General features: G+C 36.1%; 1 protein-coding gene across 1 annotated transcript; it reads right to left on the bottom strand.

The window, feature by feature from the left end:
• Nucleotides 1-17,167: 17,167 nt before the first annotated feature.
• On the bottom strand, nt 17,168-19,189 carry LOC6640925 (protein peanut). The gene has a single exon (XM_002063670.4). The coding sequence runs from the start codon at nt 18,827-18,829 to the stop codon at nt 17,189-17,191; it is 1,641 nt and encodes a 546-aa protein (XP_002063706.1). The 5' UTR covers nt 18,830-19,189; the 3' UTR covers nt 17,168-17,188.
• Between the last annotated feature and the right edge of the window lie 493 nt (nt 19,190-19,682).

Raw genomic sequence — 19,682 nt, 5'->3', positions numbered from 1 at the left:
CTCCCACCTTACACCTTCCAACCACCCTCCTCCACCCATCCACTTAGAGTGGCAGGATTCTGCCTGCCGCTGTCGCCCGTTTGCTTGGTGCTCGGCTGGATCCTGTGGCACATGTGACTTATTTGCACAAGCCATAAAAAATTTAACTTTATTTCGCCATTTTTAATTTCCTACTCCGCGGCGTGCATTTGGCGTAAACAGTCAACGTTGGACAATAACTACAAAACCGGACCCAACAGTCCAGTCCAGTCCAGTCGACTCGACAGGACCAGAGTCATCCTCCCTCCCATTCGCAACTATACACGTACACCTATATAAGCCTCAAAACGAGAACAATGAACAGCGGGGGCGGGTGGCGCGGGGCAAGGGAATATGAATGGATAACAACAAGAAGAAAAATGAAGAAAAAATAGGGAAAAAACGAAGGAAAACAAACAGCAAATAATTCAAAGTGGATACAACTAAAGCAAAGTCAAAGCTAATATACGAAAATGTAATAAAAATTAAAAAGAAATAAAAACGAATTAAAATGAATTTCGAAGGAAAAAGACCTGCAGGCGAAACAAAAAAAACACACAATGTCCATATATATTTGTATATATACACATCTGGTTGGATATAGAATGAATGAGAAAATGGTCAGGATGTTACCCGCATAAAGCGACAATTCTAGGACTTCTGACAGTGTGTGTTTTGGCTTTGGTTGACTTTGACATTGAACAGAAAACTAAGAGAAAGGTAAAAATATACATTTTTTGGGTGTTAGCTTTTATAAGGCAACAAATTTTGAATCTATCATTCTACTATCATTTATATGTAGAACCTTAATTAAGAGTCTATTTAAATACTTAATACTTTAGTAAGATTTATCTAAAACTGCATAATTTAACTATTTAGACTTCGTTTAGCTTCTGAATAGTTCTCGAAGAATTATTATAGACCATAACTTATTATAAATCAAACTGAATTTAACATATTCACAAAATTATGTTTGCAAAGCATTTTTAAAGGGAGGAATTAAGTTGGAAAAATTATTGAACTCTGTCTTCTTTTCCAAACTACTTTCAAACGTAGATAATATGTATTTACTATCAGATCATTGTGGACCATTAAATTAAAATTCAAATGTTTCCAAGGGAATGGATGAAAAACTTTTAAAAATCTATCCCATTTAAGAAATTTTTCAAAATTATAATGAGCTGTAAATAGAATTCACCTTCTGTTTCATTTATTATTGTAAACTTGAAACTTGTGAAATTTAAAAAAATATTTGCGAGGGGATAGATTGGAAATGTCTTTAAAAGAAAGCCAGTTGAAGAAATGTTTTTAAAAAAAAGGATGTAAAAACACAGATTTAAATTATTATTTGTTTGGCTACGAAAAACTTTCTAGTCCACAGTATAATCTAAAATTGGCACTTGAAATGGTTAAAAATATACAAGACAATCACGACACTTGCATAAGTAAAAAAATGTATTATAATTCGAATTTGTTGTTTATTTATCTTACACATATCTGTAACGACTTTACTTCAAAATCTTCATAATCAAATATGTCTTAACCAGTCAGTTATTATTTCTTTTCTTTTTTTATATCCTTGGGTCAACAATTGTCGTTTCATGTGCAACACATTTTAAAACGTTATTAAAAATGTTCTCTATTCTAAAGCTGCAATTTTTCCAAAACTATTATTCTATTTGTTTAATGGACTATAAAATTTTATAAGTGAATAATACAGTGAAACCTCGATATAACGAATCTGAGGGGGATCGCAAAATTATTCGTTATATCTATTGATTCGCTATAGGTACTGAAATGTAAAACCTTAGTCCTTTCAAGGGACTTAACAAAAAATTCGTTATATTGGGTTTTTCGTTATAACGAAGTTCGTTATATCGAGGTTTCACTGTATTTTCAAATCTGTCAATATTTAGAAAAACTAATCATAATTTCACAATTTTGAAAATGACGTTTATTCGTTGTCAAATATTATATTTTTTAATTTTAAGGTTTTTTTTCCTGTTTTTGTTAATTTTAAATGGTTTACTCCATACTGAAATTGTAAATAATTCAACATTTTACTCATTTAAGTGGTCTAATGTGCAGTTCCAATTTGAATTTGCGCCAATAGTCTACTAATAAAAGGTCACACTTCAACTTCAATATGGAGGCCATCTAGCGACTAAATTGTGCAACTTAACAACCACGCGTGGCGACATCTATCGGAAAATAAATGCGAGAACTCTCTACCATATTTGTGTCTTTGCTTTCGTCCATGAATGGTTGGTGTCTTGGCTAAATTGACATTTTAAGACAAACCCCCCTCCTTCCCCTTGCCACAGCCTATGCCACAGGAAACAATGTCCACTTGAGTGTAACGACCGCCGTCATCCCTGACAATCCTTACAATCATTGGGCCACCAGAATCTCCTTGCAAATAGAGCAGGAGCAAGCATTTTTCACTAAAGAAACACAAACTAATAAATCGATCTATCGAACTTACACTGCACGAATCCTTGGCAGCTTGGCCAGGACAAATCATGAACTCAATAATGCCGCCAGGTGCTGCTCGTCCATACTTGCGAGCACACTCAGGCCCATATGGGTATGTCTACTTTTTGCAAAAATATTAATATAGAGAATTTTTCGAGAATAAACCAATATAAATATATTTTTGCAAATGGAAAAACATAATACGAATGTAGTAACTACAAAAGGATATCATTTAATTACCAATGAGATAATTACTACTTTTCAAGGATATTACTTCGCTCTCCTTGTTAGCCCGCACAATTAATTAACAATAGATTGTTTTGGCCACAGGAAGTGCCGGACAATGGCTCCAGCCCTCTACGAAATGCAAGGAAAGGGCAAAGGAAGTGCCCCGGCAATGATGCAAGGAAGTGAAGCGCAACAGTTGCATGAGCTGCGGGACCACTTGAAAATTAAATAAATGCCAATGGGATATGCGAATAACAATGGTCAAGAGCAAGTGAGTATGGGAATTGGTCAGTATTTTCGTCCTGGCTGCGTGGGGTCCTTTTTCCCATACACACGCACACACACAGGTGTATATAGTTAGATATTTCTGTGATTGACCCAATCTTTCGATGGTAGCCGCTTGCGTAAATCCAATTAACGCCCTCCAAAAAGGACGATCGATCATTTGGAGAATTTTGTTTGCTTGCATTGCGATTTGATGCGCGCAAGAACAACAACGACAAAGACGAGGGACAACGAAAAAAGGACTCGCAGGACTACCTGTTGAGAAAACGCTTGCCATAAGTGTGCGCGTATCAAATTACCATTTTATTTTTCATTTTTTCATTTTCTCCTTTGGTTTTTGTTTTTTTTTTTTATTATTATCCCTTTTTGCTCGTTTCTCAAGTTCTTTGTGGCCGTCTTTGCTTAATTGCTTGGTTAATGTTTCTTGGGAATGCAAATGAGATCCTTTTTACAACTTGGACATTTGAATTGGAGCCACTTGAAACATTTATGAATTGCATTTAACATGTTCTCGAATGTTTTTGGAATTTGACCACCCAACCACTTGAGAAAGATTGCTGGCATTTCTGCCCCCCCCTTCTCATTAAAACACTATTATCATACTAATCCTGACTGATCCTTGGGCTAAATACCTGTTAACCTGTTTTCTTCTAAACAAAGTGTGAATGTGTGTGTGTTTGCCTGTATGTGTCTGTGTGTGTGTGTAACAATCTGGTTCCCTTCTTTTGCTACTGCCACAACAAAACAAGATTTTCTCAGCCTCCGACTTTCAGAGATGGTATCTTTTGTGAGGGTGGGCCCACATCAAATTGGTTACTGACGATATTGAGAGAGAGGACGAGGTTCCCACACAGCCAAAAAAAAATAAATAAAAGGAATGGCCCATATTTTGCAATTTAGATTTCTATTGATTGTTGTTTTTTCGAATGGATATCCTTTTTTCACTTCCGCAAAACCGGAAGGAAGCAGACAAAAACGGGTTTTTCTCGGAAATCGGAAAACAAAAACCAAGTAAGTGAAATGATTTCGATTTAAATATATGTATTTGTTTGCTTAGTTCATCTAGTTTCTAGTAGATAGTTGCGTCCTTGAGTCATGTGTGTCTGAGTGCTAAGTCAAATGCAAACAAATATCCTGCTTGTGACCTTGATGCAGGCGCTAATGCTTTTATAGCTCTTTTTGCCTCCCACTCCCACATTCACTCATCCTCTCTCTCTCTCTCTCTCTCTCTTATCCTGCCACAAGGTTAAATTTTATGATTTTGTAAATTTTCCCAAGTTCCATGTAATGTCAGATTGAGAGAGAGAGACTCAAACATCAAACAAAACCAACTGATGTCCGGGACATCATTACAAAACGAAAGGCTGAAAAGGTTAGCGAAAAAAGGATGCGCAAAGTTAACAGCAAAACCTGGCCGAAGGACTCTCAAAATGCCTCTCAATATGCAAGAAAGGATAACTTTACGAGCTAAGGGTATGTCGTAAACGCATTTTGCATTGAACAATCTAACCAATGGGTGATTATTATTTGTTTTGGTTGTCAACAAATAACGGCGGGTGGCATGCATAATATGCAAGGATATTTTGTGCCCAGGAACCAGTACCAGGACCATTAGCGTAGCGATTAGCGGGTTGGCTCGAAAGGGATTCGTATCTGAATTCCGAGTATTGAACATTGCCCTCGACGAGTCCTTTTTGCGTAAAAAACTGACGATCGAAGAGAAAAAAAACAACGATCCTTAGTTTTGCGTAAAAAACTGACGACAGAAGGGAAAAAAGGATCCTTAGTTTTGCGTAAAAAACGTTGGACGTAGTTGAATCAAAATTGCGTCAGGCAAAACAAATATAAAAGAAATAACTGTTTAGGATGAAATTCTTAGTAAAAAGTACATAAGTTTGGCAAGTCCTTGTTGCGTAAAAAAAAAGGGAAAGAAAGGACTGAAAGTAGTAAGACATTGCAATTAAACAAGTCAATAGAAATATTCGCGTTCTTGGAAACTCTGGGTTCTCGGGTTGATTGGGATTAAAGCTGAGAACACAGATTTTCCTAGAAATACCAGGAAAAAAGGAGATCCCCTGCCGAGTGACAAATCCTTTAAAAAATAAACCTAAAACTAATCATAAACAATTTCTTATCAAAGTAATAATAATAAATCCAAGCCAATTTTCCCATCAAAACTAAATAATAAATTTCCCAGCTCCACACTCAAAGATCGAACTGTAAACAAGGAGTAACAAGTGCGTGTGAAAATCTAGAATAAACACACACACACTCAGTTTTTTCTTAGCGCAAATAATGGGAAAGGATCAGCAAGGATCCGCATATATGCAGCTCCAGCTATTGGTCTACTAATCGTTTATTATGATCAACGAACTGAATCAATAAAAAATAATGAAAGAGAGAGAGAAGAAGGAAGGTTCTGAAGCGCCTACTTCAGACATGTCATCGCTCTAGCGAATCGGATCCTATGGAAAACAACCTGTTCCCTTTTTTTTGAGGGAGGATTGCTGTGCAGCGATGTCCTTTTTGTGTGTGCGTTGGAGTGTTACCGTTTCTTTTTGCTATCGTTTCGTGAGAACACACACACAAGAGGGGTACAAATGCCTTCCCTTTTGGAGTAACCTGCTTACAGTTTACAAATGTATGTGTGTGTGTGTACAGGTATGCAAAAAGTCAAAATTTGTATACAAACCATGGGAATGTGGTATGGATGATGGGCCATGAGAAAGTATTCGATCAAATAAAATGATGGGAAATGGGTTTCTGTTTTTTTTTTTTGTCTTCAGTTTTTGCTGTGTGAATCATTATTATTACTTCGGGAAACACTTAATTAGCTGGACAATTGAAGACGATCTAAGGGAGTAAGACGACAAATGGATCACAAAAGTTTGACGAATCGCAACGAAAGAGAAAAACAGATAAGAAAAGAAATAGATCTAGAATCTTTAACTTAAGAGATCGTATCTGAACGCCTATAATGCAGAATTATCAGAATTATATGCATCTTTTTTAATTGGTCAACGACTTTTTTTCTGACTGAACTAAAGAAAGTATATCTTAGAAAACCCAACTACATATTCAAATCTTATTTGTCTCTAACAAAATTCGATTCGACATGAGTTTATAATATGAGATAATATGAGTTTGAATACATATTGATTTATAGTATCCTAATAGATATTTCCAACCTTTTTCATATTAATCTCCTGGTAATTTTATGAAACTTTTTAAATACTTTGAAATATCATCTTTAGATGATTTCAGTCAAGGATCACATAACTCTTTTACAAATCCTAACGAATTTAATATATAACAACGCATTAAAATATACATATCTGTTCAATTTGAATATATCAAAAGACTATATATGAATACAAATTTAATATCTGCCAACTTGGCTTTGGTTTTTATCCTATACCTTTTTAAGACTTTGACATATCAACGTAAAATAATTTGTGTAGGTAAAGGCATAATAATATACAGTAGAATCCTGTTAAAACGACTCTGCTTATAACGTCCGTCCGGTTATAGCGACTCAAGTTCGATGAGTGATTGGTTGGTCCCAATACAAACTTATATGAAAGCGCATCCGGTTAGTACGTCTTCCGTTAAAAGTAAAGTAAATTCATACTTAAAATCGCATTAGACTAAAACTATTTTTATACCTAATAAACAAAAACATTATTACAAATTTAAATAATTTTCATTTGATTTTTTATATCTTTGTTCAGGTTCTTTTATAGAAAGCTCTTGGTATATTTGTTTAGTTTTGAATACCATTTAAAAAAATAAATAATTAGTTAGCATAACTTTGAGCATAGTTAATATTTTATTGATTAGTATCAGTAGTTAGTTAGTATTAGTATACTAATTTATAGCTTATTGAACACCCTTAACAACTGATTGCAAATGAAATCTTTAGCATTTTTTTTAATCGCAATATTACTTTTCTATTATTTTTTATATTATCATGTATTTATTCTTATCGAAAAACACTCATATGGGCACTTAAAAGGGTATAAAACACATCGGATTTTATAGTTGCAATGTATTATATATTATTACAATAAATGCCGATCATGACAATAATGAAGACAACCTACTTAGAGAGGTTTGACTTAGTTATCAGGAATAACTAAAATAAATTAAGATTCATTCATAACTGAAATGTTCATTCAGAAAATTATAAAGTAAACATTTTCTTTTTAAGGGCAGAGTAAATATCATAGAAGATCTTTTAATCAGTCTAAAAGACCATTAGGTATAAAATGTTTTTGGTCTAATTCAAAATTTATTCAATTTTTTTGTATAATTGTTTAACATTTAGAAGAATCCAAAAGCAAAGTTTGATCGTTTACGATATATGATTAGTTGTTTTCTTATATTTAACTTATTTACGTCTTCTTTTAGATCAAATCTTAGATCAATTGTTGTAGTTTCCTATGGCTTATCATACTTAAGGCTTCCAATTTCCAAAATAAGAAAAATATCCAACCAAGTCTAATCAATTTCATATTATATATTTATAAAATTTTTCAGGAATTCATCTATATGGAAACCAGAACTGAAATGCAATTAATAATACCATTGATAAGGTTAAGAAATAGAATTCTAGATTGCTTTGATAAGATATTATGGATACCCAAAAGGTTTATGAGAAATGAAATGCATTTTCCAACTACTAAAACCAACCACAAATTTGCTTATACGATCCTCAAGAAGGGAGGGAATTGAAATTTAACTATGGAAAACCATCTTGCTAGCTCACACGCTTCTGCCACATTCTCAGGATGTAGTTTCCGACTATGACGGTATGACGCAGCAGCTTCCCATATCTTTACTTATTTATGAAATCAGTTTCGTTTTTTTTTTTTTTTGCTGATTTATGGTAAAATAAAACAAAATGGCTGAAGCGTGGCTCAGGCAAAACTTTCACACGCGCGCTGCACACACAAGGACGAAGGACGAAAGACGAGGCATATTCAATATTTTGTATTTTGGGGTGTCTTTAAGAAAATCTTTCGCTCAAGTAAAAACAACAGCTGCAAAAGCAATCCAAAAGCAAAAACTCGAAACGAACCAAACTGAACCCGACCCTGTCATGCGCCCTAAGAATGAAAGAAAGAAAGGTCGTTGCGCCTGAGCAACCTCAACCTCCTTCTTCCTTCACTGGGGCTGGTTTTTGTGTGTGTGTGTGTGTGGAAGCCAACCCCTCATTTTGAAGGATTGTACATTTCGCAAAAACAAGAAAAGATTAAACATTAAAATCTTGGGCAGGCAAAAAAAATACTTATAAAAATCCACCAAAGGGTGGCTCACGCAAGAAAACTTTATACACACACACACACATTTTGTTTGCCTTTGCCTCGTTCTTTTTGCGCAGCGATCAAGCTGGAAGGGAGGGAATAGTCAAGGGCTAGGAGGGAAGTAGTTTACAGTCGTCACACGACTTGGCGCACACCTGGTCACGAGCAGCAATGGCAGCCAAGCCATGCGATCTTTTTGACCTCATGTCTTTTTTCGGTCTCCCTTCCCCCTCCTGATATGTTAAATTAATGGTTTATAGAGAACCAAAACCAAAACCAAAAACTGAACCGAACTGAACTGCACTACATTTCCCTAGATTTCGCCTTGAAAGAAACGAGAGAGAGAAAATGTATCTCGAACAAAAACTGAAATTATGAACTCTAATTAGCTTTAGTTTTTCCATATTTTGTAAATCATAATCGCTTTATGAGTCCTGTACAAAAATACAAAATCCGCTTAAAAATTTGACGAAATTTTTGCCAAAAACACAAAACTGACAAAGGAACCCGGAACCTCCTTGAGGGCTAAAAACAAGGGCGTGTTACCTGTTTTCTTGGAAAACGCGTTATGGTTTTATAGACATTTTTCGCTCTACCCCCCGGCATGAGGGAGAACAATTTTTGTGTACTGACCATGGCATGCATAATGTGTTTATGAGTGAAACTCAACGAAAAAAAAAATAAAAACAAACAACATATCGATCCTAAAAGCAAAAAGAATGGGCAGGAGGAGGACTAGAGAGGATATCCCAACACTTGCTGTGCTAGTGGTCACTGTCACAGTCGTTGGTCGGTCGACCAGAAACCTCGAAATAGATAATTTGTTTGGCAACCATGAAAATGTCTTTAGGCCATAGAGAGAGAGTGCCAAGCTGTGCTTTCCATAGAAAGATGCTCTCATCTTGAGGTTCCCGAACATTTCACGCCTATAACTTTTGAGTTTTGAGTGAAAATTTGAGTCACAATATATTGAGTAGGTTACCCCATGATCTCAATCAGTCATCATTTTCATTTTTTCTTCTTTTTTTTTTTGTTTGTTTGTTTGTGGGACACTTCAAACGTTGGAACAGAAAAGCAGATGGCGACTTGGCGCGTGCCGCTTTTGAGAAAAACACCCGGCTCAAAAGTAACGTAACGTTCGTTTCAGGATCAATGATAATAAGTAATTTTACCCAACGTTGAACGTTGAGCCCTCGTTGCAGCTCAACACAACCCTCGTTGCATTTTTGGGGTACCCTCGATCTACCTTTTTTGTTCCTGTTTGTGACCCTGGCTCAATAAATTGTACTTCTCTCTCTCTTTTTACTCTGTTGTAGTTCGTTGAGCCAGGAAATTAGTTGAATATAAGTACATATATATAACGTATTTTTATGGTACTGATTTCCTGGCACGTGTCCCATTCATAGGCTCCCACAAGAAATCAGACAAAATATATAGATCATACATACATTTAGTTTGCTTTTGTGTCAGCTTCCGTTTTGTGTAGTTTGAATTCAGTTTAATTAAATCAATTTGGCTTTCGGTCCATAGTAATAATGATAACCCACAAAATGGAACCGAGAACCAAGAGAGAGAGAGAAAGAGAGAGATAGAATCTGTGACAAGTGTTTCCTCAGCAATTTGAACATCAATTATGTGCAGTCTCACATCTCTTTGTATGTTTGGGGGGGAGCCGACATGATGATGAGTACCACTCGGTACTCAGAGTGAAAGGGTGGCTGCTGCTGGCTTGTGCCAAAAGAAAATCATGTGGATGATGATGCCGAGTACAAAAGGGCTGACAACCTACATTCAAAGCCACTTGAACCTCGCCTCCGCTTCAGTTTCCTTTTTTCTCTTAGCCTCGCTGCTAAACTTTTGACCCAAATCACTGTAAAGGCAAAGTAAAAATATATATCAAGAGAGCTAAAATCTGTTCTCAGGGTCATTTGGCCAAAAAAAAGAGAAAAAAAACGCAAACCACAAAAATCTGTGACCCAACTGTTGCTCAATTATTTGGCATTAACTTTGTCGATCCTTTGTCCTGATTAAACGGACATAATTATGCGGTTAATTGTACTTGAAAACATATGACAAAAATCTGACCAATATCTTGACAGACCAAGTTTTCTTGGTCTGAAAACAGATTGCAGCAATTTTGGCTTAATGTGAATTTAAGTGATTGATAAGCATGGGAAAGTATTAATACCACAATATTTTTTTTTTATAAGCTCAATTGATTTATGCATATATTCAATAACACATTTATGGCTTTTGATTACAAACGATTAAAGCTTGATTTGTATAATTGTATACATCAGGAAACTCTAGAGGCGGGAATTATGACAAATGTATGTCATTAACTAAAAATGTCTGTGAAACAGATTAAAGAAGGTTATCAACAAGCAATTGAGGAATTATTAGCAAGGGTAGTAAATGAGAAATGTGTGAAATATAGAGGAAGAGGGATATATGTAGGCATGGATGGATCTATTAAATATTCTAAGGACGAAATTCAGTCATATTCACCGAGATAAAAAAAATAGTTTAAGGATTTAACGAAAAGGATCGATCACTTAGAAAATTCAGTAGTGGTTTTAGATTCACTAGGCGTAAGGCCAAGCGAAAAAAGTAAAACAATGATCAGAAATAGCGATATTTCGGGGAGTGCCTAGGCCCCCAAGACTCAACATGGAAGGCCATTTACATACATATGTAGGATGTCGGATCTTTTATCTACATACGTCTACTATTGTCGATAAAATATGAGAGATTTTGAAGTAGTAGTCGAATTTAGACATCGACTTTTTTGGCACACTTTGTGAAGTACTAAAAAGGCTTGTTTAGGAAATATTTTCACGTTTCAAGAATTGATTATAGTAACTTATTAAGAAGTTTTAATGTATTTTAAACGACAAATTCTATTTTGAAGAATATTCTTGAAAAGTTTATAAACTGTAGATAGAAACTGGTCCTAAATGACCTTTTTTATGATATTGATGGTCCCTGGTGTTCTGAGCCCACTGTCCGATGATAAGTTGTTCCACCCGTTTAAGTGTAAACTGGTAAAATTCGGATATAGAAGTCCGATCTCCATCTTCTCTCATCTTCCAAGAATGATACGAAAGATATGATTCGACTTTTTTAGTTTTCGGGGGCTGAAATTTGTCTTTTATGATGGCATATGAATCTGGAATACAACAATTTCCTTAGGTCAAATGGTTACATTTCTTAAAGGCTAAATTTCCTTAAATTTCTTCTCTTTCACTTGTTGACTCTCTGTGTCACCGATTCAACCTTTTTTTGTGGGCTTTCTCCGTGTACCGTGGACAGCTTGCCCTTTCCAAGGTAAGGTCTTGCCCTTCGATACAAACTTGCTAAATGCTATCATTAAGTTGCAAAAAGTTTAAGCTATTACAGAAAGTAATATTCTTTATAAAGACAAGTTTGTTACTGTATAGTTTAATAAAATTCATTGTATAGTTAAGATGAATAATACAAAGAAGAAACTCATATATTACAAAGCCCATTCCTTAAATATAATCCGCTACCAAAACATTCATCAGTCTAAAACAAAAGCCAAGTTTCACTTAATTCAAAAGACGACAACAATTATCAGACCAACCGAATATGATTATTAATTTTGACCCACATCATGTAATCTTATCTTTAAGTACTTTCAATGATGCACTCGTAACAAATGCAAGAGTCGATAAGATATAAAAATGTTTTAATGACAATAATGATTAAATATTTACATGCGGCCAGGCCCTAGCCCCTGTAGATAGTAAAAAGTCTATTAGTAAGAAGTTAAATAATAAAAAAATATATGCATAAATATTAATATGGGCATTAAATATGCCCTCCTCCACTCCCTTTTATCGCATCGCATCTCATCTCATCGTCAGTTAAAAACAAATGAAATCCACCCTTAAATCTAAAGGCACTTAAGAACAAATGAGATTTCAACACCTACACAAATGAGCAGCGGCAGCAGCAGAGGCCGGATAAGGACACCTGTTAAGTAACTTAATTTCCAGGATATCGTCAGGACAATGCAAAATCAACAACTGTAAAATGGACAACAACAAAAGCGAACGAATGAAACGGTAAACAACCTTTTCCTTTTTTTTCCTGAATCTCTTGCTGAGAGCGGAAGTTGTACACGCTTCGTGCGCATGCGTAGCGGAAATCACAGCCAGAACAAACCCAAAAAAAGGGACGACAAATTTTAATTGTACCGCTATATACATTATATGCGAATCTAAAAAGGAAGTTGCAAAGATGGAGAGAGACAGACAGACCGAGCAAGAGATCTGAAGACCACACAGTGTCACAAATATAAGTATTTCTTCATTGCAACCCAAAAAAAATGTGTCAATTTTAACAAGTGTTTATTTACTTGTGCAACGCCAGATAATTTACGATCTTTGTTATCAATTTGAAAATAGAAAATGTTCCCACAAGTGTTACATGAAGACTACATACATCCAATGCCCGCAGCAATCTCAAAGACTGCTACATAAACAAGCAAAATATGAGAAAAACAATGAGCAAACATTGATATTAATAAAATTTTATACATACATATTTATTAATGTACATACATACATACATATATACGGGGGAAGTGGAAGACGAGCCCTTATCTCTGTGGCATTGAGTCTATGGGGAGCAATTGGTTTGGGGGAAAATGTAAACGAACCCAAAAATTGAAGAAAACAAACAAACAAACAAACAGAACAGCAGAAAGCAAACCTATAAAAATCAGGAAAAATAATGTCAAATGTCAAGTTGTCATATACCAAAAGAACAACAAGCAGACGAAACCGCGACGACATAGGAAATTGCCTACGGAAACGGCGCATTTTAGCTGCAATTCGAAAGTACACTGAAGAAAACTACTTCAACTAAATAAATATAGTTGTTCCTATATGTATGTAGGTTTCTTTTGGGTGTGGCAAAAGTAAATTATTGAGTTGTTTTACAACATTTTGGCGTCGCTAACTATGACGATCCTTTGGGAATAAAGCTTTGAAGCTCTTCAAATGAGTGCCAACACTTAGCAAAACTTTTGCTAGCGAAAATATAGAATTTTTAACATATTTTGTAATAAGAGGTAATAGATGTAAAGAGGTGAAATCGGAGTTTTTGGGGGGGTATTTAGTCTAGGATTTCGAAATTTAGTTAGTGTAAGAGAAGGAAATGAGGGAACTTTCCTTGTTCGTGGTTCCGTCAGAGTTAAAATTGATAACAAGCCTAATACAACTTAAATTTTGACTGCTACTTACCGTTAAAATCGTTCAAAAATGATGCAAATCACCACATCAAGAATGATTTATAGATCATAGAACGAAAAATACTGTCAGTCGAACGATCTTTTCATAACTATCTCTTATCTGGTTGCAATTTGAATGATTCTATCAGAATAATGCTTAACAACTTAATTAACGCTTTCTGGGTCGATTCAAAATGGAGAAATCCGAAATATCCTGGTTTGTCCTCCACGAAAAAATGCCTATGGGCAACATGGGGTTCAAAATCGTTGATGGGGTTCTTGAAAAAGCACTTCTACTTTCTTCGTAGGAAACTTTAGATAAAACATTGATTGTGTTAGGTTAAAAGGCTAACTTTAAAAAACAATTTTAAATCTCTTTCTTATATTTCAAGAAACAAATTGTAAATGAAGACTTTTTTCTTATGTTTCAAAGAATTTTTGTACAAAAATTGGCCAAATATTTTCTCTGTGTATGTTGGCTTGTCGGTCACTTTAGTCGAAGCGTTCATAGAGTCACGTAAATGTGTCAGGCCCAGGGCCAGACCCAAGCCCGCAAGACCGTTAGCTAGTGTGGGTGAGGTTAGGCTTAGCTCAATATTTTTCTCTCTCTGTCAGTGCCTGACTAACCGCTCACTCTCGCGCGCGCTCTCTCTCTCTAAGTGTGTTTGATTCTTTTGCCACATGTGTGTGTTTGTGTGTGAGCCAAGCCGGCATAAGAATGGTCAACATTTGTTTTTAACGTGCAAGAATGTAGCCATACGGCACTCTACAGGGTGTCTCTTCGATGACACACACATACATACACAGGCAGAGTCACACACAGTGACACATGGACAACATGCCCATTTGTTGTTGTTGATATTACTTAAACTGGTGCGCTCTCATTTAAGGTCTCTGATAAGCTGCCTTCCACTACTGCCTGGCTGACTCTCCCTCGCTCGCTCACCAACTGAGTCATCATCCTACCAAAAACAACACATCACCAACTTAACTCCACTCGATATACATACACACACACTCACACATACATAGGCATGCATTGGCCTGTTCGCTTGTTCTTCTTTATTGCGTTCATTGATCGCTAAAGCAATTGCTTCAAGTTGAGTTAAGTGCTGCGTCAACGTTGTTGACTTACATACATGTACACACATACAAACTCACACAAACATGTGTGTGTCTTCCGAAGTATTTAGCTCCCCCCAGCTCCATGTTTCTTTATTTCTTTCTTCTTTTTTTTTCTTGTTTGTGTTTCACTATTGGATTTTCATTTTACTCTTTATACGGCATTAATTGAGTTTCAATTGGGCTATGGATTAATTTTTTTTTTTGTTGTTTTGTTTTATGCATAAATTAAATATACACAATTTAGAAAGCACTTTCAAGTGGGGCCCCCCACTCAAAAGTATATGGTATGGATATTCATATAGGGTGCGGTAAACCGTTTCAAATTTGCATATACAATTGCAATTTTTTTTCGTGAACTTTGCCACACTGACAATGAGTCAGACAAAACCAAAATTACTGCAAAAATATAAAAAAATAATTAAATTAAAATAGCCTTGTAACGCTTAAGTTTATATACCATTTTCAGTTATAAAACATTAAAAACTTATTAAACAATTTAAACTCTTTTTTTCTCAATAAGATTATGCTAGAGAAACGAAAAATCTTTTAAAAGGTTTTTATACAGTGGAACCTGGGTTAACAACCACAATTCGTTTTAGCACCTGGTTCGTTAGACGTCAAAACTTTTAAAGAAATTAAAATTACACCAATATAAATTTTTAAGTTCAGCTTTAATTGAAATTAAAAACATTTATTAAGGAACTGAAAACGTTTTGAAAGGAAGTGCACGTCTAAAATTAAAAAAAATAAAGAGTACGGAAGATAAATTTTTTTATTATGGGTAAAATGGTCGTCAGGTGAGTAAAATGGTCATATATAACTTATATACGGGATATTTTCTACCAAATCTATTATCTATAATGTATATTCGTAATTTTTTATCTCAAAAATAAGTGTTCGTTATGCGAAATATTCGCTATTCGAGGGTCCACTGTATTTCCATTTATAAATGTTAATGTGATCTGGCCGATTTTGACACTATTTAGTGATAAAGCGTACAATCTTATTAAACAGTTTCAACTCTTTTTTTCTTTCTTAACACATCTATACCATATTATAGAACTGAATAATCTTCTAAAATGTTATTATCTCTTTAAATATGAATGTTATAGTGATTCGTTCAGGCCGATTTCGATAAATTCGATAAAAAAACTGTTAATATATGAGAGACTTGTCTGCATAGAAACATACTTTCTGCAGGGGAATGAAAGTAACAAAGAATGCATGTTCCTACCCTCGATGAGTCACTAATCCCAAGGCGGCACTAACATCATTCAAATGACTCAAAAGCAAAGCTTGGTAAGAAAGCAATAATTTAATATTTTTTCTCTATAGTCACAATATTCTCAGTAATTCTCTCACCATACCTAAATTCAATGCCAATTCCATTTGCAAGTCTGTATTGTCCCACACTCTCCCCGCACCGCAGCAACCTCTTTAGCGAATAAGTTTATTGTATCCCATACTATTCAATCAAAGTTGTTTTGTATTGTATACCTAAGAAATTAGTCAGTCACTTATGGTTAGTCAGTCAGTCGTGTCAGTCGATGGAATTGAAGAATGCATCTTATGAAATGTAGCGTCACGGTGTTAATTTCAGACAGACGCGTGCCTATAACACCACAACACAAAATGGCACCCTGTATCAACTGAATCTTGCAGTTGAGTAAACAAGCTACTTAAACACAACCAACCACATAAGAATGTGGAATTCGTTTTGTTTTTTTTTTTTGTATTTTTAATATGTAGTTAAACTAAAATGAAGACTTTATTTTTCGTAAAATGCAAGAGTATATTTTATGTTGTTGTTGTTGATTTTTTTCTTCTGTTTTTCTTGTTGTTGTGTGTGAGGTTGGTTTTTTTTTATGTTTCTTTCTTTTTTTAAGATAATAATAATAATAATAATAGGTAAATACAATTACAATACAGTGGTTGTTTACAATTAAGTTTCTCGTATTTCGTTTTTTTGTTTTTTCGTAGGATAAATTGATTTCTCTCATCGTTTTTTTTTTATATATAGCGAAGTATATTGAAGTATTTTGTAAATACAATTTCGTTTAGGCTAGCAAAATGTTTGTTGGTTACATGTCAAGTTTAGTTTAATGCTTGTTTTTTATTTTTGAATATTTTGGTAAAATACTGTAATAACTGTTATACAACTGTTATATATTTTTATGTATATAAAAAACAAATGCATATGCAATGTGCGAATGCTGTGCGGAATAAGCCCAACTATAGATACGTTTTTCTTTTCATCTTCTCATTATTATTATTATTATTTTGTTTATATATAGAGTTATCAGTTAAATGGTTTGTTTGTTCTCGAGATTAGCGCCCTATATAATAATATTGATGGGGAGGAAGAGGAGGAGAAGTAGGAGTAGGAGATTTTGGGATGTTGATGATAAAGGGGTATAAATTTTAATTAGGAGCAGATTTAATGGTTTTTCTTCTTGTTCTTTTCTTTAGACTTGTTGTTGTTGTTGTTATTGACTTAGAACAGACCCTTCTTCTTCTTCTCCTTCTTGCCATCGACATTGTCGGTGCTACTATTTGCCCCAAGACTTCGTCGTTTGAGCTCCTCCAACGTAACATGATTCACATCCTCCCATTCCTTCTTTTCACGCTCAAATTCACGACGCTTCTCATCCAATTCCCGTATCTGCAATTCCAATGCCTTTTTACGCTCCTCATGCCGTCGGGCCAACTCCAATTCCGAATCCTTGAGCTTTTGCATCTTCTCCTTGACCTTCATATCGAACACTTGTTCCATTTCTGCTTCCATTTTCTTCATCTTTTGCTCATGTTCACGTTTCTCCTCCTCCATTTGGGTGAGAGGATTCTTGTTGGAGAGTCGCGCCTTACCATCGACTAGCCCAAGCTCGGAGAGCTTGCGACATCTATAATTCTCATAGTGCACATTATTTGTCACATCCTTCAGATCCTGAAGATGTGTGCGTATGACCATATTTCGCAAGGCTATAAAATCGCAATGCGTTAGATTCTCAACTTCGACGAGGCCCCACGGATAGCGACGTCCACGGATTTTCTTGCCATCCTGCTCAATAATTGTATTGGCTCCGACAACTGCAAATGGCACACGACTACGTAAATTCTGAGTTGTCTTTGATTCCTCGGCAACATCTTCTATGGTGGCGGGGAAATCATAGATCTTGATCTTATGTTGAGCAATCTCGTTAAGTATCTGCTTCTTGAACAGATGCACCTCATCCGGTGTCATGGTATCGGCCTTGGCTATTACCGGCACCAGATTCACCTTATCCGACAAACTCTGCATGCAGGCAATATCCAATGGCAACAGACCATGTCCCGAGGGAGCAATGAAATAGAGACAACAATGGACTCGATTATCCGATATGGTCTTGCGATATACTCTCGATTCCGCTGTCAAATATTCCTCATATTTGCTATCCACAAATTCCAGAATGGGCACCCAGCAATTGCTATTATCCACTGCATCCCCAAAACCGGGTGTGTCCACTACAGTCAGGGTGAGATTGACGCCATTTTCTTTGAGCATCACTTTGGTGGCCTCAACGGCGACAGTTTTCTTTTTCCTCAACGATGGACCCGGATACTGTTCCGCATTGTAGATGTCGGAGAGAAACATGGAATTAATCAGAGTGGATTTGCCAAGACCGCTGCCGCCGACCACCATGAGGGTGAACTCAAAGCCACGTTTCACGGCCTTGCGATAGACCTGATTGGGTAAGTTGGCAAAACCCACATATCCGGCAATCTCCATGGGCTTTTGTCGCACTGGCAGCGGTGGCTTCTGTGGCTTCTGAATGCCCGTATGGGATGAGGACTCTTTCTCTTGCAGATCGTGCGTTAATTTATTGGAATCACCATTACCATTTGTGGCCGCCGATAGATCCAATTTGCCAGCGGCTCCTGCTCCCGCTCCCGCTGATGATGGCACACTGGGCGGCTGTGTGGATGGTCTGCCCACGGCTGTGGAGGATTCGCTGCTGCCGCTGCCGTTGCTGGTCACTGATGCGGCTGCCTGCTTATCTCTAAGCGCCAACTGGGCCAGTGTGCTGGGCAGAGCCGAGATGGCCCCACCCCCGCCCTGGTGGCTGCCGCCGCCGCCATTTGTACGAGGACTATTCATTTAGTGAGACAGGGAGAGGGGGGTAAGCACAAGAGAGCGAAGGAGAGAGAGAGAGGGTTGCGATGCGAATTCGATTCGGTCTTTTTACACACAAACACACACTAATATACACGGTGGTACACAACAACACAACACACACACACACGTAGAATAATTGATTTTTTTTTGCTGCTGATGCTGCCTTTATTTCATATGCCAATTTATTTTTCGTTTTTTCCTTTTTTTTGTGTATTTTCTATGTCAACAGTTTTTGCAATAATGCCGTTTCGTTTCTCTTTTCTTCTTCGCTTGTCACGCCTACGCTCTTTTTTGCTTTTACTCTTTTTGCATTTTCTGTGTCAAATGTGACCAGACGAGCACTAAGCGCTGAATACTTATGTGAGGGTAGGTTGAGCCCAAGCAAGTTGCTCGCAACTCCGCAGTGTGACCGTTGGGTGGCGCATAAAAATACCAAATTCCGTATATAATAATTTAAATTATGATTTGAATTTAAGCAAAACTATGGAAATATTTCAATACAGTTGTATTGTTGGCTACTCGGTGGCTTATCACATTTGTTTTTTATCGCCGTTGCACTTGCCGCACTAAAACTAAGGCCACATTTCCATAATTCTTATCACATTTACTTATATATGTATGTATGTATATGCATGTATTGCGAGATTTAAAAATAGCCAAGAAATGCATTTACATGGATGTGTGCATGTGTTGTATGCATATGTGTGTGTACATATGTTACAGTCATTTTTCTTTGCTTTTGTTGTCTTTGGTTTTTTCTTTGTGTTTTGCTTTTTTGTTTTTGTAAATGTTGCGCATGTGCGTGAGCCCAAGAGAAAGAGAAACATACAAAATG

The sequence above is a fragment of the Drosophila willistoni genome (assembly GCF_018902025.1).
Source record: "Drosophila willistoni isolate 14030-0811.24 chromosome 2L unlocalized genomic scaffold, UCI_dwil_1.1 Seg168, whole genome shotgun sequence".
In the NCBI taxonomy this organism is placed as follows: Eukaryota; Metazoa; Arthropoda; class Insecta; order Diptera; family Drosophilidae; genus Drosophila; species Drosophila willistoni.
The sequence above is the reverse complement of the archived record's forward strand: the minus strand, read 5'-3'. Positions and strand labels throughout refer to the sequence as shown.